This window comes from Mastigoproctus giganteus, chromosome 3, assembly GCF_048544385.1.
Source record: "Mastigoproctus giganteus isolate SK-2022 chromosome 3, ASM4854438v1, whole genome shotgun sequence".
NCBI lineage: Eukaryota > Metazoa > Arthropoda > Arachnida > Uropygi > Thelyphonidae > Mastigoproctus > Mastigoproctus giganteus.
Genome location: NC_143577.1, coordinates 154,036,958 through 154,059,238, shown reverse-complemented (window position 1 = coordinate 154,059,238; position 22,281 = coordinate 154,036,958). Strand labels below are relative to the sequence as shown.

At 38.2% G+C, this 22,281-nt stretch overlaps 1 protein-coding gene across 2 annotated transcripts in view; it reads right to left on the bottom strand.

Annotated features, from left to right (window-relative positions):
- LOC150088337 (ras-related protein Rab-22A-like) overlaps nucleotides 1–21,675 on the bottom strand; it is a 122,677-nt gene extending 101,002 nt beyond the window's left edge. The window contains exons 1-3 of one of the 2 annotated variants that reach the window (XM_090370726.1): nucleotides 21,595–21,675; nucleotides 15,046–15,177; nucleotides 4,986–5,110 (exon numbers count right to left, since the gene is read on the bottom strand). In XM_090370726.1, the coding sequence (XP_090226852.1) occupies nucleotides 4,986–5,028 (43 nt within the window). In that variant the 5' untranslated portion in view covers nucleotides 5,029–5,110; nucleotides 15,046–15,177; nucleotides 21,595–21,675. The remainder of the gene's footprint in view (nucleotides 1–4,985; nucleotides 5,111–15,045; nucleotides 15,178–21,594) is intronic. The other variant, XM_090370727.1, reaches the window with a different exon arrangement.
- Nucleotides 21,676–22,281: the final 606 nt, after the last annotated feature.

Here is a 22,281-nt window from a genome sequence, read left to right as displayed (position 1 = left end):
TGTTTTTCTTTGCATCCCTTGCCAAGGATTTCTCGTAATCTGCCTTCGCCTGCCTAACTTCCTTTGTAACTTGGTTGCATATCAACTTGTATCTATCATAGGCTTCTGTGTCATGTGTTAATTTGTATGTATCCCATGCATTTTTCTTCTCTGCCATATGCCTCATTAGTTCATCTGACATCCATTTTGGCCTAAACCTTGAACAATATTTCTTAGTTGGTATGTAAAGCCTAGTAGCTTCCAAGATACGTTCTTTGAATGCTTCCCATTTTGAATTTGCTGTTGGTAACATCATCAGTTGGTCCCACTGTATAGAATTTAAATACTGTCTCAGTCCATCGTAGTCGCCTTTACGGAAGCAATAACCCTTCCCTTTACCCCTAATGGTAGTTACCCCTTTCAGTAAATCCCACTTCAGCACACTGTGATCACTGCCACCTAGTGGTTCATTTATCTGCAGATTCTTAATGCATGAAGAATCACTGCTGATAATCAGATCAAGAGTATTACTCCCTCTAGTTGCCTCCCGAACATGCTGATGTAGAAAACAATCATCCACAAAAGCCCTGCTAATGTGTGAGTAACCAGCCCCCAAATTCCAGTCAATATCTGGGAAATTAAAATCTCCCATTATAAGACTCTCTGATTTACTGGCCCACTCTATTTCCCTGTACAGTTCCTTATTATACTCTTCAGAGTCATTAGGCCTATAGTACACTCCTACTCTCAATTTTGATCTCCCAATGCTTATGTCACACCAAACTGACTCCACACTGCACTGTCCAGCAATGTCGACTGGCTTCACTTCCTTTGACTTTATGTGTTTCTTAACTAATAGCATAACCCCTCCCCCCTTCCTATCCTGCCTATCCTTTCTGTAGACGTTGTACTCCCCAAATTGCAGTTCTGCATCCCTTATATCTGTGTGACACCACGTCTCTGATATCCCAACAATATCTGCCTTCGATGTTTTGAGGAATATCTCAAATTCATCAAATTTATTTACTAAACTCCTAGCATTGGTGTACACGCAAGTATACCTGCACCTGTTTCTATTCTTAGCTACCCTAACACAACCCATGTGTTTAATTGTACCGCAATGGCTCTCAGCAGTCTCTGAAATACCATGCATCTTGTTTTTCAGGCTTCTGCTCATTCTAATAGAAGCAGTGCAAGAATCTCTTTCACCTCTGCCAGTGGCTACTGTCAATCTATTGGTCTTTGTCTCCCCCCAAGCTAGCAGTTTTCCGACCCACCTAACACTGCCTCGATAGTATCAGCAAAGATTCTTGCACCCTTTCTATTTAAGTGTATCCCATCCCTGTAGAAGCAATCTCTCCTGTTAACAAGTACAGTCCAGGCTGAAAAAAATTCTACCCCTTGAGCCTTGCACAATCTTTCCAGGGCCGAATTGATCGACAAGGCTCTCATCATATACTCCCTCCTATCGTGTCTGGGCAGAATTGCAGACACTTTCAAATTCAACCCTAATTCTCGGCTTTTGTTCAACAGTGACTTGTACTTGTTAAGTAATTCTGTCGGTCTCCTACTCTTAATATTATTAGTGCCAACGTGTACAACTATATCACCTTTTGTGCCCTTAAAAGATGATATTCGCTCTACAACGTCATCAACCTTTGCCCCTGGCAGACATACCCTGGTCCTGTTCCACCTATCTTTTTTACAAAGCATGTTCCCCGTTTCCCTGACAATAGAGTCACCAATAACTACTAGTTCCTTCGGGACCAGCGCATTCTGCCTTGAGGGTTGTCTCTGTGTCACGCGATGCCCAAGTGCAAGCTCTGGCATTGATGTGGGCAGCTGAGAGCTTGATGGGCCCCTCAATTTAGTTTCTTCGAGGACATCCACCCTGTCCTTCAAGCTCTCATATAGGCCCATAAGAACGCCGAGTTGTTGCCTGATATCGATACACTCCTTGCATCGCGCACACACAAAGACATCCCCCTTGGCAGTATCATGTCCCGTACCCGATTGCTCTGCAAACATCAAGCAAACAGTGCATTTTATAAGGCTGTGAGTCAGAGGACAACTGCCCCCCTCAGTTCTGCTCTGAGCCACAGCACTTCCATTAGCTTGAGCCTTTTGCTTTGCTGCTCTGGTCTGAGTCATGATTCTATTAATTTATTAATTAATTATGTTATGTTATTAATTATATTATGTTTGTAATCTAAGTCGTTATATGTATTTATTTAAACGTACAATTTAACTGCTAACGAAGTTCAACTAACGCTATCTAGTACGGTATATAACCTACGGTATATCTAGTACGGTATCACAATGGCGGGAAGTTACTAACGGTAGCGGTAGTTACGAACACGTGGAAACGCTTACCGATACTTTTACAAGGCCGAGTAAAGAATAAATACACCAAATTAATCAAAAAATCACAAAATAATGTTATACTACTAAATTTAAATCAAAAGTTTTAGAAAAACAATAATTTCAAATCAATAAATAAGAAAAATCCACTTAGCGGCTTTGAACACGACTGTCACTAGTAGCCTCGTCAGCAAACTGTCCTAGAGGGGGCATAAATTCAGGAAGGACAGCTACACAACAGATGTGTGGAAGTTTGTCTTCAGCCAGCAGGTGGTTGACTGCTGCAACAAAACTTTCATCTGTTGTTGTGGAAGTTGATAGCTTAAATAAATTCAAGGAAGAACTGTCAAACTGTTGGAGGGAATGGATAGGTGAAATGGGAAGTGGTGTTTTTTTTTTTTTTTTTTTTTTGCTAATGATGTAAAAGCATGCTTTCTTGTATTATTTGCCATTACCAATACTAATGGATGAGACATCATTTGTACCTATTTTTTGTCTTCTGCTTTGTGTTGCTATTTTTTTTTTTTTTTTGAATAAAATCAGTGCTAATGGGATTCTTCCTCAGACTATACACATGATGGGGCATAAATTCAAATTCAGGAAGGACAGCTACACAACAGATGTGTGGACGTTTGTCTTCAGCCAGCAGGTGGTTGACTGCTAGAACAAAACTTTCATCTGTTGTTGGGAAAGTTGATAGCTTAAATAAATTCAAGGAAGAACTAGCAAACTGTTGGAGGGAATGGATAGGTGAAATGGGAAGTGGTGTTTTTTTTTTTTTTTTTTTTTGCTAATGATGTAAAAGCTTGCTTTCTTGTATTATTTGCCATTACCAATACTAATGGATGAGACATCATTTGTACCTATTTTTTGCCTTCTGCTTTGTGTTGCTATTTTTTTTTTTTTTTTTGGTTTCAGTGTAATACAAACATTTCTTGGCAGACAGTTTCTGTTACTTCTATGGAAGTAACAGCAACTGCCTGCCAAGAAATACATTAAAAATGTCTTGTTAAAAATATATATCAAAAATGTTGAGTGCTATGTTTAATTATTATATAAAATGGATTTTTCTCTAGATTATTATTATTTATTTGACAAAATATATTAATATGGGAGCAAGTAATTTTTAATTTAGTATTAGTCAAATGGTGGAAGGAAACCCAGGTTGTTTCTGCACCAGCCTGAATAAAAAAGAATAATAATAACAACATTAATAAAATAAATGTCCTACTTAAGGATTTCCCTCCTCACTGACATTTGAATTTCTCTATGCTGTCAACTCTCAACTCATGGTGGCAACTTATTCCAGTAATTAATAACTTGCTGAATAAAATAAAATTTCCTACAATCCAGTATAAGCCACTTCTTCCATAATTTTAGTTATGGCCACTTGTTCTTGAATCATTTATCACTTGAAAATTTCCCTTTCATCATTTTACCAACCCTTCTCAAAGCCTTAAGATCTCAGTTGGGTTCCTTCTAAGGTGTTTAGTTCCCAAGCTCTGCAGAACACATTGTCTTTCTTTGTATAGGCATCTTTTTGCTGCTCTCTGATATCAGGCACAGTGACATCTTTGGACACTTTTTAAGATGATTGATGCCTTTCTACAGTTATCATCATATCTGGATAATGCATTCCAAGTGTAGTCTTAGAATTACCTTATACAACAGGCAAGTTATCCTGAAGTAGTGCTGCTCGGTGCAGATCATTAACCAGGTTCAAGATTGTCTTGACATCACACCTTAGGCATCTATCCCTTTTGTCAATGTCATTTAAGAAAATCAGAAACAATAATGGTCCCAGTACCAAACATCAGTAAAAATAAGAAAAATGTATTGATAGTATGAATCAGAGATATAATACTCAATGCGTTCTACGTTGATATCAACATTTGTAAAAGAATAAGAGAAGTTTACCTCAATATGATACGTAGAACACTTCCATATGATACTCTCCAGAAATTAAAATGAAAACAATTTAAAAAATCAAAAATCTTACATTACAGTAAGAAATAATTAACAATAAAAATCAAATGAACACAATTAAAAATCAATTGAACGTAATTAAAAAATTAACTTAACGAAAAAATTGCAAAACGATTTTCATTCCTAGGAAAATATTATACAGTAACTTTTCAGTAGCAGCTTATACAGTAACTTTTCATGCAGGACTGAGTCAAATGCTTTGTTAAAATCAAAATAATGTCAGAATTATTTTCTACAACCAACTCATGAGTGATTCTCTCTTTATAAGTGTTGTGTTTCCTAGAGAATCCCATTCTTATATTGCACTTTTAATCATTCTTCCATGATTTTCCATACCACTAAGACATACTGACCAGTGTGTTACATACGTTGCTCTTAGAACCGCCTTCAAGTTTATATTTTTGTTGTTGTTTTTTTTTTTTTAAAGTAGCAAAACATCATATTTAAATTAATTTAAAAAAATAATTTTACATTTAATATATATTAGATTTCATTAGTAAAATGTAAGCTATGGAATTTATTTTCTGAAATAAAAAAAGGCAATTTAAGGTCTGTCAGACCTAGCACCACTGGAATTTTAACAATTGGTGGCACTACTACTACCAGGCTAAAAATACTATTATAATAAAAAAAATAAAAAAATAAAAAAATTACTATACCTTGTGCACCCAGGACTACTGCCTTGGCTTCAACCAAAGGCATCCTGCTAATCACTTGTAGAAATCTTTGTTAGCTTTGTATTTGCTTTTTAGAAGATTCTGGATAAGACGAATTAATGCAATATCTAGAACACAAATATAAAAACAACACATTCCTTTATTGAATGCAAGGTATATACATTAATGTAATATTTAAAGAGCCATTATAGACCAGAAATTAAAAAAGAACAATGTGCCAAGTAGAAAAAAGTGATTGATAAACTGAGGTACAGTTTGTGTAGTAGTAGTGGCAAATGATGCAAGAAAGCAAACTAATATAGCATCAGCAAAAAAAAAAAAAAAAAAATACACACTTCACCCATCCATGGCTTCCAAGAATTTGTCTAGTTCTTCCTTTAATTTATTCAAATCATCCACTTCCACAACAACAGATGGAAGCCTATTCAAACAACCAACCACTCGTTGGCTAAATGCAAACTTTCACACATCTATTCTGCACCATCCTTCATCAATTTGAATTTATGCTCCATTATGTTTAGTCTAGAAAGAAAGCCATTAACATTCAGCTTAGTCAATCCATTCAAAGTTTAAAAAACACCTCAATCAGATCACTGCAAATGCCTAGTCTCCAGATGCCACAATAATGCTCTTATCATGTAATTAGCAACTGTCACCTCATATGAGTCGGCGCAATATGGTCATAGCAGCCCTTGCGCCAATAAATCCCACTCCAACAACAAATGAGTCCAATTCTGTTGCAGTAATTCTTGAATACGGCTAGGTACTGGGTGATATGTTCTCAATTCACGATAGTTCTCTGTGAGAATCCTACATTTTGCACAGTATTTGTGTTGTGTGAGATTAATATGCCCCGTAATTGTGTGAATAGTCCGGATAACTTATGTTATGTATGTGGAGAAGTCATATTAGCTTCAAGAAAGCATCCCTTAACTCAAGCCATAAAAAGGCCTATTTTTTGTAATTTGGGTGTAAAGTAGTAGTAGTAGTAGTAGTAGTAGTGGCATGTGATGCAAGAAAGCAAATGTATGAGCTTATGCAGCATCAGCCAAAAAAAAAAAAATCACACCATTCCCTCCAAATGCCTGTCCAGTTCCTCCTTAAATTTATTCAACCTATCAACTTCCACAACGACAGATGGAAGTTTGTTCCAGCAATTAACCACCCACTGGCTAAAGGAAAATTTCCGCACATCTATTCTACATCTGTCTTTTCTTAATTTGAATTTATGCCCCCTTAGATTCGTAATCTGAACAAGTGGAAGGATCCCATCAGAATTCAGCGTGCTCAACCCATTCAAGGCCTTATATACCTCAATCAGATCACCGCGCAGGTGCCTAGTCTCCAGCCACTGCAATTTGCAGAACTTAAGCCTCTCTTGGTAAGAGGATCCCTTCATTCCCCTCACCAATTTTGTTGCCCTTCTCTGTACACGCTCAAGTAAATCTACATCCTTCCTAAAATGAGGCCTCCAGACCTGTACGCAGTACTCAAGCCGTGGCCTGACCATTCCCTTATACAGAGGGATAATCACCTCCTTTTCCCTGCTAGCAAAATTCCTATATATCATTGACAAAACCCCATGACCTGCCCTGGCAGCCTGTCTGCATTGCTCAGAAAACTTCATATTTGCCTGCACAATTACTCCCAGGTCTTTTTCATTTTCTACCACCTTAAGTGTAGTACCACATAGTTGGTACGTTTCTCTGGGGTTACTTCTACCCATATGTAGTACTTTGCATTTGTCAAGGTTAAACTTCAGTTGCCACTTCTTAGCCCATCTGCCCAAATTATCTAGATCCTGTTGCAGTAGCACACTGCCATTACTATCATTAACAACCTTGCCAACCTTTGTATCATCTGCAAACTTCGACATTAAGCCTGATATACCTTCATCAATATCATTGATAAATATACAAAACAACAGTGGACCCAACACCGAACCCTGTGGGACTCCACTAATAACATTAGTCCAAGAAGAGCAGCACCCATTGATTACCACCCTCTGTCTTCTAGCACTTAACCATCCTTTTATCCATTGTAGCAACTTACCCTTAATACCATTCTGCTCCAATTTGTACAATAGTCTTCCATGCGCAACCAGAACCAAGTAGGCGACCAGAACAACAAATGGGCTCCACACATATGTTGCACTATCTGCTCATCAAAACTCAATGCACGGGTGAATCAAAAAGGACGTTTTACGCCTTTTGCAGTGCCCATGATATGGAGGGAGCCAACAAATCACATCACAGACTTACTTCTGTATGGTGCCTTCTATTAGAAAAAGGAAGACAACGAAGAAAAAGTAGACAATGACATACCCAGATATACCATCTGCAATTTGTTCCATGCCTCATGGTGAAGTACTACCTATTCCTGAACCACTGACTGTTTTTCTGTAAACTCTGATGAAGATCAGCTTGATATACACGAAGAAGTACAGCAGGCATCTGTCTCAAGAGCTCCACCATTTTGTCCAAACCTTTATCCTTCCAAACCATATAAGATCACAGAAAGTGAGCTTAAACCACCTTATCAGGGATCTCTAACTGCTGAAGAAAACGGCATAGCTTTTGGCCTTGACGCTACAAGAGTGGAATCTTCTAGATCATTCTGTGAAAGTGACATTTCATACTCAAAATAAAGACTATGATAAATTCATCAAACAGAAGTACATCCTTACAAACTCACTGTTTGTAAGGATGTTGATGATCTAATGACAGCAATGAACATGAAGCACATGCCCGAAGAATGGCAACTATTTATAGAGGCTTCTAAGATTAGTCTGAAGGCTGTGTTATTACACAATGAAAACATTACCCCAGAGGCTCACATCAGGTGAGTATGGGCTTGGCACACCCAGGGTCCTGAGCTGGATATCACCATTCTTCGCTTTCTTGGTGATTCCCTTCTACTTCTCTCTTTCTCAGGGTAATTCAGAAATTTTTTTTGGCTGGTGCAGCATAAGCCTCAGGCTTCCTTGCACCACATGGCTAATAATAATAATAATATGCTGCCTTCAATACCTCTTGTGTATGCCATCCACAAAAAAGAAATATATATGCAAACAAGGAGAACATCCTCTTAGGTGCACACTATCAGAAGTATGAGTGGCAGATATGTGGTGATTTAAAGGTAATCGCCATTTTATTAGGACTATAAAAGGGTTCCACTAAGTATTGTTGCTTTCTCTGTGAGTGGAATAGTCATGCAAAGGATATCCACTATGAGAAGAGGAGTTGGCCTCAATGAAAATTATTAACACCTGGAATGAAGGATGTAGCATTTAAACCTCTGGTAGATCCAAATAAAGCTTTGCTTCCACCACTCCACATCAAATTGAGGCTCATGAAAAATTTCGTGAAGGCTTTGGAAGCGAATAGTCTTGAATTCACATACTTGCAAGAGAAATTCCCAAGACTTTTTCCAGAGAAGATTAAGGCAACTTTTCAAACACAAACAGTTCGAATGTGCCCTTAGTGATAATGAGAAATCAGCACGGAAAGTCTTTTGAAAAGTTTAAACTGGTTTTCTACGAAAAGTTAAAGATAGCAACTACATGCAGCTTGTGGAAGATCTCATTACATCTTCCATTAAAAACTGGGGTGTAACATGTCATTGAACAGGCATTTATTGCACTCACACCTGGATTTCCACCCGAAAAACTGTGGTGCCGTCAGCGACAAACTTGATGAGTGCTACTGTTAAGACATCGCAGTGATGGAACAAAGATACAAAAGCAAATGGAGTGCCGACATGTTAGCCGATTATTGTCGGGTGGTGAAAAGGGATGCTCCCGAAGCTGAATACAAGCATTAGCATAGGCATATGATGCAAGAAAGCAAGCTTATGCAGCATCAGCCAAAAAAAAAAAAAAAAAACACACCACTCCCACTCCCATTTCACCCTTCTGTTCGTTCGAAATACCTGTCCACCTGAGACTTAAATTTATTTAGGCTATCAACTTCCACAACAAGGGACGGAAGTCTGTTCCACCAACCAACTACCCGCTGGCTAAAGGCAAATTTCCGCACATATCCTACATCTGTCTTTCCTCAATTTGAATTTATGCCCTCTCAGGTGATTATTCTGAGAAAGAGGAAGAATCCCACCAGCATTGAGCATGCTCAAACCATTCAAGGCTTTATGCACCTCTATCAGATCACCTTGCCGGTGCTTAGTCTCCAGGCGCTGTAATTTGCAAAAATTAAGCCTTTCTTCGTAAGAACAACCCTTTGTTCCATTCACTAATCTTGTTGCCCTTCTCTGTACTCGTCCCAGCAGCTCTACATTCTTCTTGAAATGAGGCCTCCAGACTTGTATACAGTACTCAAGGTGTGGCCTGACCATTGCCTTATACAAGGAAATAATCACCTCCTTATCCCTGCTGGAAAAATTCCTGTATATCACTGACAAGACACCATGAACTACTCTTGCAGCCCGTCTGCACTGCTCAGAAAACAAAACTTCATATCTGCCTGCACAATTACCCCCCAGGTCCTTTTCAATCTCTACCAGTGTCAGTGTAGTACCACAGAGTTGATACGTTGCTCTGGGGTTACTGTTTCCCATATGTAGTACTTTACATTTGTCAATGTTAAACTTCATTTGCCACCTCTCAGCCATTCTGCTCAACCTTTCCAGATCCTGTTGCAGCAGCATAATGTCAGTAGTGTCCTTAACAACCCTGCCAACCATTGTATGGTCTGCAAACTTGGACATTAAGCTTGATATACCATCATCAATATCATTTATAAATACAGAAAACAACAATGGACCCAACACTGAACCCTGGGGGACTCCACTAATAACATTAATCCTCAATGAGCAGTGTCCATTGATTACCACTCTGTCTTCTCCCCCTCAACCATCCCTTTATCCATAGCAGCAATTTGCCTCCAATGCCACACTGCTCCAATTTGTGCAGCAGTCTTCCATGTGCAACAGTATCAAAAGCCTTTCTAAGATCCAAATATATAATATTAAAGTTATTCCCTGAATCCAGTTCTTTTGTGACTGCATCATAGTATCCAATCAAATTGGTAAGGCAAGACTTTCCCTTAACAAAACCATGCTGTGTCCGAGTTATAACTGAAGTCTTGTCTAGATGATCGTGCAGTGCTTCTTTAACCAGTGCCTCCATTAATTTTCCAGGAACAGAAGTTAAACTAACGGGTCTATAATTATTTGTATTGCCTTTTGATCCTCCTTTGTGAATTGTGGTCACATTTGCACATCTCCAGTCCATGGGTACCTCCCCTGAGTCCAAAGAAGCTCTCATAATTATCGCTAAGGGTTTGCTTACTTCCTTTGCTGCCTCCTTTAATATAACTAGATAGATCCCATCCACTCCGGGTGCCTTTTTTATGTTTATCTTCAACAATTTCTCCTCCACTTTCCTCTCACTTATAACAAAATAATCCAACTCACTGCCAGAGTTTAACTCACCTCTTGCATTCTCCCCCGAATAACTCCTCATGTGTGAATTTAGATGCAAAATACTCATTTAGTTTGTTAGCCACCTGAGCAGGATCATCAACTGTTTAACTATCAATATCCAGTGGACCAATCGGATTCAAACCTTTCCTTCTAGAGTTTACATAGGTAAAGAACTCTTTTATGTTTTTCTTTGCATCCTTTGCCAAGGATCTCATAATCTGCCTTTGCCTGCCTAATCTCCTTTGTGACTTGGTTACAGACCAGCTTATATCTATCATAGGCTTCCATGTCACCCATAATTTATACGTATCCCATGCATTTTTCTTCTCTGCCATATGTCTCATTAGTTCATCTGACATCCATTTAGGCCTAAACCTTGAACAATATTTCTTAGTTGGTATGTAAAGCTTAGTAGCTTTCAAGATAAATTCCTTGAATGTTTCCATTTTGAATTTGCTGTTGGTAACATCATCAGTTGGTCCCACTGTATAAAATTTAAACTCTGTCTCAGACCATCGTAGTTGCCTTTACGAAAGCAAAGCAAAAACCCTTCCCTTTACCCCTGATGGTAGTTACCTCTTTGAGTAAATCCCACTTCAGCACACTGTGATCACTGCCACCTAGTGGTTCATTTATCTGCAGATTCTTAATGCATGAAGAATCACTACTGATAATCAGATCAAGTGTATTACTCCCTCTAGTTGCCTCCCGAACATGCTGATGTAGAAAACAATCATCCAATAAATCCACAAAAGCTTTGCTAGTGTGTGAGTGACCAAACCCACAAATTCCAGTCACTATCTGGGAAATTAAAATCCCCAATTATAAGATTCTCTGATTTACTGGCCCACTCTATTCCCCTGTACAGTTTCTTATTATACTCATCAGAGTCATTAAGCCTACAGCATACTGCTACTCTCATTTTTGATCTTCCAATGCTTATGTCACACCAGTGCAGTGTCGAGTCAGTTTGGTGTGCTTATGTCACACCAAACTGGCTCGACACTGCACTGTCCAGCGATGTTGACTGGCTTCACTTCCTTAGATTTTGTGTTTCTTAACTAATAGCATAACCCCTCCTCCCTTCCTATCCTTTCTGTACACATGGTACTCCCCAAATTCCAGTTCTGCATTCCTTATATCTGCGTGACACCACATCTCTGATATCCCAACAATATCTGCCTTTGATGTTTTGAGCAATACCTCAAATTCATCAAATTTATTTACCAAACTCCTAGCATTGGTGTACACGCAAGTATACATGCACCTGTTCCTATTCTTAGCTACCCTAACACAACCCATGTGTTTACTTGTACCGCAATGACTCCCAGCAGAGTCTGAAATACTCTGCATCTTGTTTTCCAGGCTGCTGCTCATAAAAATAGAAGTAGTGCAAGAATCACTTTCACCTCTGCCAGTGGCTACTGTTAATCTATTAGTCCTTGTATCCCCCCAAGCTAGCAGTTTTCCGACCCACCTAACACTGCCTCAATAGCATGAGCAAGTATTCTTACACCCTTTCTATTTAAGTGTATCCCATCCCTGTAGAAACAGTATCACCTGTTAACAAGTACAGACCAGGCTGAAAAAAATTCTACTCCTTGAGCCTTACACAATCTTTCCAGGGCCAAATTGATCGACACGGCTCTGTACACATACTCCTATCGTGTCTGGGCAGAATTGCAGACACTTTCAAATTCAACCCTAATTCACGGCTTTTTTTTTCTAAAGGCAAAAAGATCCTATGTTTGATACAGGTGTGTTTGTAGCCACATCTTACTGCCATATAAATAAAAAATACCTTGTATAAATATAAAAAAAATAATTTTTTTGAAAACAAGAGGCAATCTGCCATTTTAAGCACTTTTTCTGTGTTTAGTACACCAAAATCTATAAAGAAAACTTAGTTTCATGTCCGTAACAAGATATGACCCAAAATTTGTTGTTCAGTGTCATCAGCAGTAGTTATTCATTCATTAACAATCTGCAGATAACAGAACTGCTAGGTGGGAGTGATTACAGTACATTAATTTGGGATTTACTTAAAGAGGTAACTACCACAAACAGTAAAGGAAATGGTTTTTCCTTTCATAAAGTAGCCTCTCTACAGTGGTCATGCACAGTTTTTAAATACTATACAGTGTGACCAACTCATGATATTACCATCAGCAAATCCTAAATGAGAAGCATTCAAGGAATTAAGCTACTAGGCTTTTCATCGAAACTAAAAAATGCTGTTCAAAATTTAGGCCTTAATGGATGAACTAATGAGGCTCATGGCAGAGAAGAAAAATGCATGGGATACATATAAATTATCAGGCAACACAGAAGCCTACGGCAGAAATAAACTAGTCTATAATCAAGTGACAAAGGAAGTTAGGCAAGCAAAGGCAGATTACAAGAAATCTAGGGCAAAAGATTCAAAGAAAAACAACAAAGACTCCTTTACTTATATAAACACTAGCAAGAAGGAGATGAATAAAATTGGTCCACTTGATATTAATGATTCAACTTTTTATGATCCTGTTCAGGCTGTTGACAAACTGAATGAGTATTTTGCATCTACATGCACACTTGAGGTATTCTTTAGGGAAAGAATGCCAGAAGTTTATCAAACTCTTACAGGGAGCTAAACGATTTTTTAATAACTGAGAGGAAAGTGAAATTCTTGAAGTTAAAAATAAGGAAGGCAACTGGGGCAGATGGGAACTATCCAATTATATTAAAGGAGGCAGTGAAGAAAGTAAGCAAACACTTAAGCCATAATTACAGGGGCACCACTGAATTGAGAGGAGCTCCTTGCAGACTGGAGATGTGCAAATGTATTACCAATTCACAAAGGGGGATCAATGGGTGACAAGTAATTACAGACCTGTTAATTTAACTTCTGTTCCAGGTTAAATAATGGAGTCACTGGTAAAAGAAGGAATGCAGGATCATCTAGATAAGGCTGTAATTATACTGCAAACAGATCAGATCTGTTTATACTTCAGACACAGCACAGATTTGTTAAGGGGAAACCTTGTCTAACCAATGTGATCGGATACTACAATGTGTTCAAAAAGAAACTGGATGCAAAAAATAACCACATTATATACTTGGATTTTAGGAAATCTTTTGATATTAATGCACATTAAAAACTGCTGTACAAATTGGAACAGAGTGGCATTAAGGGCAAGTTGCTGCTTTGGATAAAGGGATAAAGCAGAAGAAGACAGAGTGTTAACCCATTGATACTGCTCTTCCTGAACTAATGTGATTAGTAGTCCCCCCAGTGTTCGGTGTTGGGCCCAATGTTTTCTTCTATATTTTTCAATGATATTGATGAAGGCATATCAGGCTTAATGTTCAAATTTGCAGATGATACAAAGACATGAAAAGTTAGGCAGATGGGCTGAGAAATGACAGTTGAAGTTTTAACATTGACAAATGTAAAGTACTGCATATGGGTAGCAATAATCCCAGAGCAATGTTCCCTAGGTGGTACTACACTTAGGGTAGTGGAAAATAATAAAGAGCTAGGGGTAACTGTGCATTCATATATGAAGGTCTCTGAGCAATGCAGACAGGCTGCTAGAACAGCTAACAGGATTTTGTCAATTTTATACAGGAATTTTTTTAGCAGGGATAAGGAGGTGATTATCTCATTGTATAAGGCAATGGTCAGGCCACATCTTGAGTACTGCATACAAGTCTAGAGGCCTCTTGTTAAGAAGGATGTAGAGCTGCTTGACAAGTACAGAGATTGTTTGGTTTGGTTTGGTTTTTTTTTTAAGGAGCATTAGCAACTAAGGCCATATTGCTCCGGGTCATGCGGTGGTCATTCCCTGACCTTTCCGCATCCTCCGCATTTGGTGGTGATGGGCTCGAACCCCGGTTTAATCAAGAAGCGTGTGCTACGCACTGCTGCTCCTTCCCACCTGGCTACGGAGGCGCCAAGTACAGAGAAGGACAACAATATCTGTGAGAGGAACAAAGGGGTGCTCTTACCAAGAAAGGCATCAGTTCTGTAAACTGCAGCATCTGGAGACTTTCCAGATACTGCAGTTTACAGAATTGCAGTATTTAGAGTTTACATCACCTGCGAGGTGATGTGATTGAGATTGTTCCTCAGACTACACACGAGAGGCATAAATTAAAATTGAGGACAGTTGCAGAATTGATGTGTGGAAGTTTGCCTTTAGCCAGTAGGTGGTTGATTACTGGAACAAACTTACTTTCATCTGTTGCTGTGGAAGTTGATAGCTTAAATAAATTCAAGGAAGAACTAGGCAAATTATTGGAGGGAATGGATAGGTGAAACAGGAAGTGTTTTTTTTTTTTTTTTTTTTGGTTGATTCTGTATAAATTTTCTTTCTTACATCAATTACTACTACTAATGCCAATGAAAAACAATATATATATATAAATTTGCAAAGAGGCTAAGGCAAATTCTGAGAATAATTTATTTCCACTTTTTTTTTTTTTTTTTTATCTAAACAACAATTTCTTCCAGTGCTGAGGGAAAAGCTTTTTTACTTTATTTTTTCAGTAACAGATCTAGAGTATTTTAACTTCAATATCAATGTTTTCAAGGATTGAATTAATCAGAGATCTTTACCTTTTCTTCCTATTCTTTCTCTTCTATAGACTTTGAAGGAAGCTGCTAGGTTATTACAATACTTTATTAAGTATAAATTCCACTGATTTACCTCCTGTTCCATATATACAAGTCACAACATGCAATGTTTACCTTTAATGAAATGTTTCTGGTAATATAGGTACAAATTAAATTTGAATATTATCATTTTTCACTGAAGCAATGCAATAAAATTTACATTTTCCTGTATGTATGTATATTAATTATATGAAAAACCTTTAAATTAGCAAGTCATTTAATTTTAATTTCCAAGTTTAACTTCCCAGCATAATTTATTTCAAAATGGAATAAACTTTACTTACTTCTGCTTCTAATTTATTAGTAAGAACTAATGAAAAAGAGACACTGCCTGACTTTATTAACATTTTAATTTGACTCAATACACCCATTCTAGCCTTATCATTGCATACATAAAAAAAAAGTAAAGTGCAGCCATTATCAACCCACTGCAGGGTGGAAGCCTCCTCAACAATTCATGCTGAGGGAAATGGACCATAATCTGCCACGCTGGTCCAGTGCGGGTTGGCAGATCGACCGTATTCAGCAGTCAGGGGCTTGAACCCCGGTCTATAGGATACCACAATAGTTTTAGTTAAATAAAGTTTAAGTTAAAGACACAATATAATAGCGTAGCTTAATTTAATTTATTATGATACTCACCTTTTTATATAATTCGCCATTTATCTGGATGGTTATCTAATTTGGTTTGTAGTTCTATTATACATTCTTTGTAGGGATATTTATTATCTTTAATAGCAAAGTTAAAACCATAATCGAGGCTAGCGAGTTCAGTGGAAGAAAAAGGGTATGAAGAAATGTTTATAGTGGAAGATTTTGTGACGGTGTGAGGTTTCTGTGTAAGGATCCCCCATTTTCTGTTGGGTCTGAGTTCGATGTCGTTGATGGCAGCTGCTATACGTATTTCATTATATGTCGTAAGGTCCACCCAAGATTGTGGTGTCATATAAATGGTACTTTAAGATATCTACAATTTTCGAATTGTTTTAGTTAAAGTTAAATAGTTTTAGTTTAATTTGTATCAGCTTTAATCATGTTTATAAATGTGGCACACCTTCATAAAATAATATATAAAAAAAGTGACAGGCCATTGTCAAGCTCTTGGCAACAATGTCATTGTGAACCACCTGTTTAATATGCCCATTTCTTTTGCCACATAATAATGAAAAAACAGAAGCAAATTAATTCACACTACTCTATCCTAAAGCAATTTAATTACCTTTAATTTATGTTTACCTAATCACAGCTGCACTCATGCAACTGTGGGTAGGTAAGCATCTGCTTACTTTTATAGTTGTCTCCCTCCCATGCTGAATGACTAATCCTAATACAAGCAGTCTTTTGTCTAGAGCCATGTGTGTTCACAGGCCATTTTGCATGCTATATCAGCAGAAAAACTCTGATTTCTAACAAAGGAACCAATACAAAAGAATTCCTCCATTAATTGGTTGAACCTTGGCCTTTCCGAACAGGTAACAGCCAGCAAGGTAGCATGTGGATGGTCCTCTGTGGCATTTAACTGCCACGGAGGACCATCCAATATTAAATGTTTATTATCATTAGCATTAGTAGAGGCATTTGATGCAAAAAAGCAAGCTTATGCAGCATCAGCCAAAAAATATATATATATATAAATAAAATAAAATAAATAAATAAATAAAAAAATAACCACTTCCACTTCACCCCTCTGTTCGTTCGAAATACCTGTCCAGCTGAGCCTTAAACTTATTTAGGCTATCAACTTCCACAACAAGGGATGGAAGTCTCTTCCACCAACCAACCACCCGTTGGCTAAAGGCAAATTTCCTCACGTCTATCCTACATCTGTCTTTTCTCAATTTAAATTTATGCCCTCTCAGGTGATTATTTAATGCTAAACTGTAACAGGGAACTAAGTGATTTTGTAATAACTGAGAGCAAAGTGGAGGAGAAATTGTTGAAGTTAAAAAAAAAAAAAAAAAAATGCACCTGGGGCAGATGGGATCTATCCAGTTATAATGGAGGAGGCAGAAAGGGAAGTAAGTAAACCCTTAGCCATAATATGAGAGCATCCTTAGAGTCAGAGGAGTTCCCCGTGAATTGGAGATGTGCAAATGTATCCCCAATACACAAGGAGGGGTTCAAAGGGTGGCAAAAATAATTACAGACCTGTTAGTTTAACTTCTGTTCCGGGGAAAATAATGGAGCCTTTGGTTAAAGAAATGATACAGGATCACCTAGACAAGGCAGCAGTAACAGTTCAGACACAGCATGGGTTTGTTAAGGGGAAGTCTTGTCTGACCAATTTGATTGGATATTATGATGTGGTCACAAAGGAACTGAATGCAAAGAATAATTTTGATATCATATACTTGGATCTTAGGAACGCTTTTGGTACTGCTGCACATGGAAGACTGCTGCACAAATTGGAGCAATGTGACATTGGAGGCAAATTGCTGCTATGGATAAAGGGATGGTTGAGTGGGAGAAGGCAGAGAGTGGTAATCAATGGACACTGCTCTACTCGGACTAATGTTAGTAGTGGAGTCCTCCTGGGTTTGGTGCTGGGCCCATTGTTGTTTTGTATATTTATCAATGATATCGATGAAGGTATATCAGGCTTAATGTCCAAGTTTGCAGATGATACAATAATTGGCAGGGTTGTTAATGACAGTAAAGATAGTATGCTACTCCAACAGGATCTAGAAAAGTTAGGAAGGTCGGCTAAGAAGTGGCAACTGAAGTTTAACATTGACAAATGCAAAGTACTCCATATGAGTAGCAGTAACCCAAGAGAAACATACCAACTGTGAGGTGCTACACTCAGGGAGGTGGAGAATGAAAAAGACCTGGTGTAATTGTGCAGTCAGGTATGAAGTTGTCTGAGCAGTTCAGATGGGCTGGTAGAGCAGGTCATGGAGTTGTGTCAATGATATATAGGAATTTTGCTAGCAGAGACAAGGAGGTGATTATCCCTTTGTATAAGGCAATGATCAGGCCACACCTTGAGTACTGTATACAGGTCTGGAGGCCTTATTTTAGGAAGGATGTAGAGTTGCTAGGAGTACAGAGAAGGGCAACAAGTTTGGTGAGAGGAAGAAAGGGATCCACTTACAAAGAAAGGTATAAAAACTGCAAGTTGCAGCATCTGGAGGCTGGGCACCTGCGAGGTGATCCAATTGAGGTGTATAAGGCCTTGAATGGTTGGAGCAGGCTCAGTGCTGATAGGATATTCCTGCTTGCTCAGATTAAGAACCTGAGGGGGCATAGATTCAAATTGAGGAAAGACATTTGTAGAATAGATGTGATGGAAGTTTGCCTTTAACCAGCGGGTAGTTGATTGCTGGAACAGACTTCCATCAGTTGTTGTGGAATTTGATAGCTTAAATAAATTTAAAGCTAAACTAGATAAACATTTGGAGTGACTAGATGGGTGAACTGTGAAGGTTTTTTTTGGCTGATGCTGTATAAGCTTGCTTTCTTGCATCAAATGCCTCAACTAATGCTAAAAGCATAGGTTGAGGGCGGTGCAGATGTCATCAGTGGATAGTGATGTTCTGGTTGTAAGGCTTAAGTCGTTCTCGAGGAGCCTCCTGGCGCAGAGTACGGCCTGTTGGATGGAAATTGAAGTGAATAATGAGATCACATCAAATGATGCCATGACAGAGCTGTCAGGAATTGAAAGGTGGATGAATTCGCCGCTACTTTTGACGGTGTGTGTGGACCACTCGCGACACTTTAGCCACTGCACATGGCTAGAGTCACTTAATATATTGAACAATCTGAAGGCCATAAACCGCTGCAAAGGCATGAGAATGCACCCCATCCTGGAGACAACCATTCTATACCTCGACAAACGCTGGATTAAAACAGCGCATGTCCGTGCGACAACAATAGGAAACCAGCTTGAATAACGTGACTTCACTCTCAGCTCACTGCACCATAACTATATCAGTTGTATTCAAATTTCAATCTATTAGTTCATAGAGACTTATGTTAAGAGTGGAAGGTACGTGTCCATTTTATCACTGACTGCTGAATTACTGATTTTACACAGGATACCATGGAAAGTCAGTAGTTCCTTTTAAATAAAGAATGCATATTTGATTTGTACAAGCTTTAATCATGTTTGTAATTGAAACACATGTTGATAAATGCAACATTGCAAAAAATAAAAATAAATAAAATATATATCATACATTAACTACAATATTGGCACAACTCAAAAAATATTATTATTATTATTAGCCATATGGTGCAAGGAAGCCAGAGGCTTATGCTGCACCAACCAAAACAACTTCCTGAATTACCCTGAGGGAGAGAGAGAGAGAAAATCAGAAGTAGAAAGGAATCACCAAGAAAGAGAATGATGATATACAGCTCAGGACCCTGGGTGTGCCAAGCCCAAACTCACTAGATGTGAGCCCCTGGGGTAATTTGGTAACATCAAAAATCAGTCCAAGCTAAAATTGTCTAATTATTTTACAGTTGAACAGGATAAGTGCCAGCTTCAAAATTGGTAAACCAACTTTATCTAATTAAGTATTACAGACTGGAAAGATAGAATTATTACCAGTTCATAGGTAGTATTAACTCAAAAATCATATTTTTTGTGATGCATCAGTATTGCAGCTCATGTGTGATACACAATCTCCAAGCTTTTTTCAGACAATGTCGGTGTGAGCCATATAGATGAATATGTAAACTTCTTTAGTTACATAATAAAGAAAGAAGGGGAACTAATTCACACTTAATTGTTTCAGATAGTTTTTTGCAATACATAAACTGCTCTTTTCTGTTCTTGGGAAAGCTTGATTCAAACATAGTAGTTTTGTGATTAAAAAAAATTGAGATCTACTTTTTTTTTTTTTTTTCCTCTATAAGGCAAAAACGAAGACAGTATTTCTGGTTCTTTCTTAGAATATCTATTATAGCTATCCATGGTAAAGTTCCTTCCCTTTGCATTTATTCAGCGTGCTCTGTTTGTTTTCTGTTGCAGACTGAACACTATGTACTAGATCACTTTTCTTTACTAGCTCATAAACATGGTGTTCTCCCTATCAGCAGCACTACAGCCATGGCACAATCCTTAAAATACCAAAGCTCCAAAGCTCAATCTTTGAGAGAAGACTCACTGCCACTGTGCAGACGAGGAAACTCCTGGTGCCGTCAGACAACTAACACACTTTGCCACTGTAAATATGCTAATAGGTCATATTTCAGCTCCTGATCTGTGGGACACTGTTCACTGAAGGATCCCACTCTGTAATTTTTGGGAAACTCCTTCCCTAACCACCAACAAAAACAGGTTTCACATGGCTGACTGGCTTCTCCCTGGGGGAAATGTTGAAAGTTGCACAGTCACTAGATGCAGCCCTTCGTAAATTCGCTAATAACAAGAAGCATCGCCAAAAAAACTTAGACCAAAGACCTGTTCTTTTGCATTAATTGAGCCAGCTCTATAAATTTAATCATATTGTTAACAATGTAACTAATTGATCTCTTGTAACTTGCTAAATAATACAGCATTCCCTGTTTAGGGTATACTAATGAGAATATTGTGTTTCAATTTTCCTACCCAACTAACTCTATTTACTAACACTTTTAACACCTGGCTTGTAAGATATTAGTTATCTTGCTGTCAGCTCCCTCCTTTCCAGTTATTTCTTCACTACGTAAATACCCTGGCCATCTTTCAGCCGTGAAGGGAACTTTGCCTATGAATACATACTTTGCTGTTTGTATGTATATACTTGGCAATGAAGATTTATTTATTGATTTAATAATACACCACGATACATCACTCTCTACGCTATATGAATCTTAACAAAAAACATAATGGAATGAGCTAACATGAATAAATAAGGAGGGAAAATAAATAGACTAACCTCCGAAACAATAATAATAAAAAAGAAAGCTAATAATGTTTGCTTCCAGTGTACAGGGGTGCATTTAAGATATTCAGGGGCGTAGTGGAAACAGCGGCAAAACTACAAATTCTCCTCCTTCTCCTGGGGCGGGCTGTTGAACAACTCTGTGGAACAACCGAGCCAAGTCACATATTCGTCTCCCTGCCCTGCGTTGCCAATAACGGTTGTTTCGCGAATGGAAGTCAATTACCATTAGAATTGGGTTTCAATGGTGTATAAGGGTTTTTTTTTATGACTACTGCCCTGTAAATATTTTTAAATAAAAGTCAGTCAGAAATGCACCTCGATATACGTAAAGGTCTCCAACAAGGTATTTTTTTTTTCCCTGTTATTCCCTTCAGCAATGCAGTACGCCAAGGTTTGTGGCAATGTTATGGTTGAATTCAAGAACAAATAACTGTGAATTCCTCTTATACACTCTGCTAGCTCACCGAAAAGAGCATAAAAGTTTTTCAGTATTGCAGAACTATGATTATATTAGGTAACGCGGATTATTCTCTACGTGCATAAAAAGGGGATTTTTTTTCTTTTTTTTGTTCGTTTTTGGGTAGGTGGAAAGTTTCGTTCGTAATAAAATACATACCAGTAAATACAAGCGCATATCCTAATTCAGGTAGAATAGTCAGTACATACTTCTTACGACTTAAACTAGAGATTACTAATACCCCCAACAAAAACAGTTGATAAAAGTGCAAAAGTTGCAAACCACGTGATGCAAACAAATCGTCCTATCCAATCTTCACTTTCAATTATGTATCAATGGAGCGACGGGGCTCGAAAAAATTAAAAGAAATGAAATTATTATTTTATTTTATTATTATTATTAGCCATAAGGTGCAAGGAAGCTTGAGGCTTATGCTGCACCAGCCAAAAAAAAAAAAGAATTACCCTGAGAGAGAGAAGGGAATCACTAAGAAAGAGAATAATGGTGATATTCAGCTCAGGACCCTGGGCGTGCCAAGCCCATACTCACCAGACGTGAGCCCCCGGGTTTAAGTGGAACGTATATAGAAAGAATTAAATTACTACCCAGGTGAAACTTAAAACAAATATCGCGGCATTGTGGGATCGTCACCGTCCTCCCCACACCACGTGGGTTCGAATCCCGTCGATGACGCGAGGAACTTTAATGTGTTTTTTTTCACACCGTAGCTGACTTGGTCAGTCTCAGGCGTAGATAGCAAGATTTTCTCCCCAAGAAACTGGGGTTTATTCGTCCAGCAAAACAGGCAACTTGACCAGAGCACACACGCAATTTACAGACGTAATA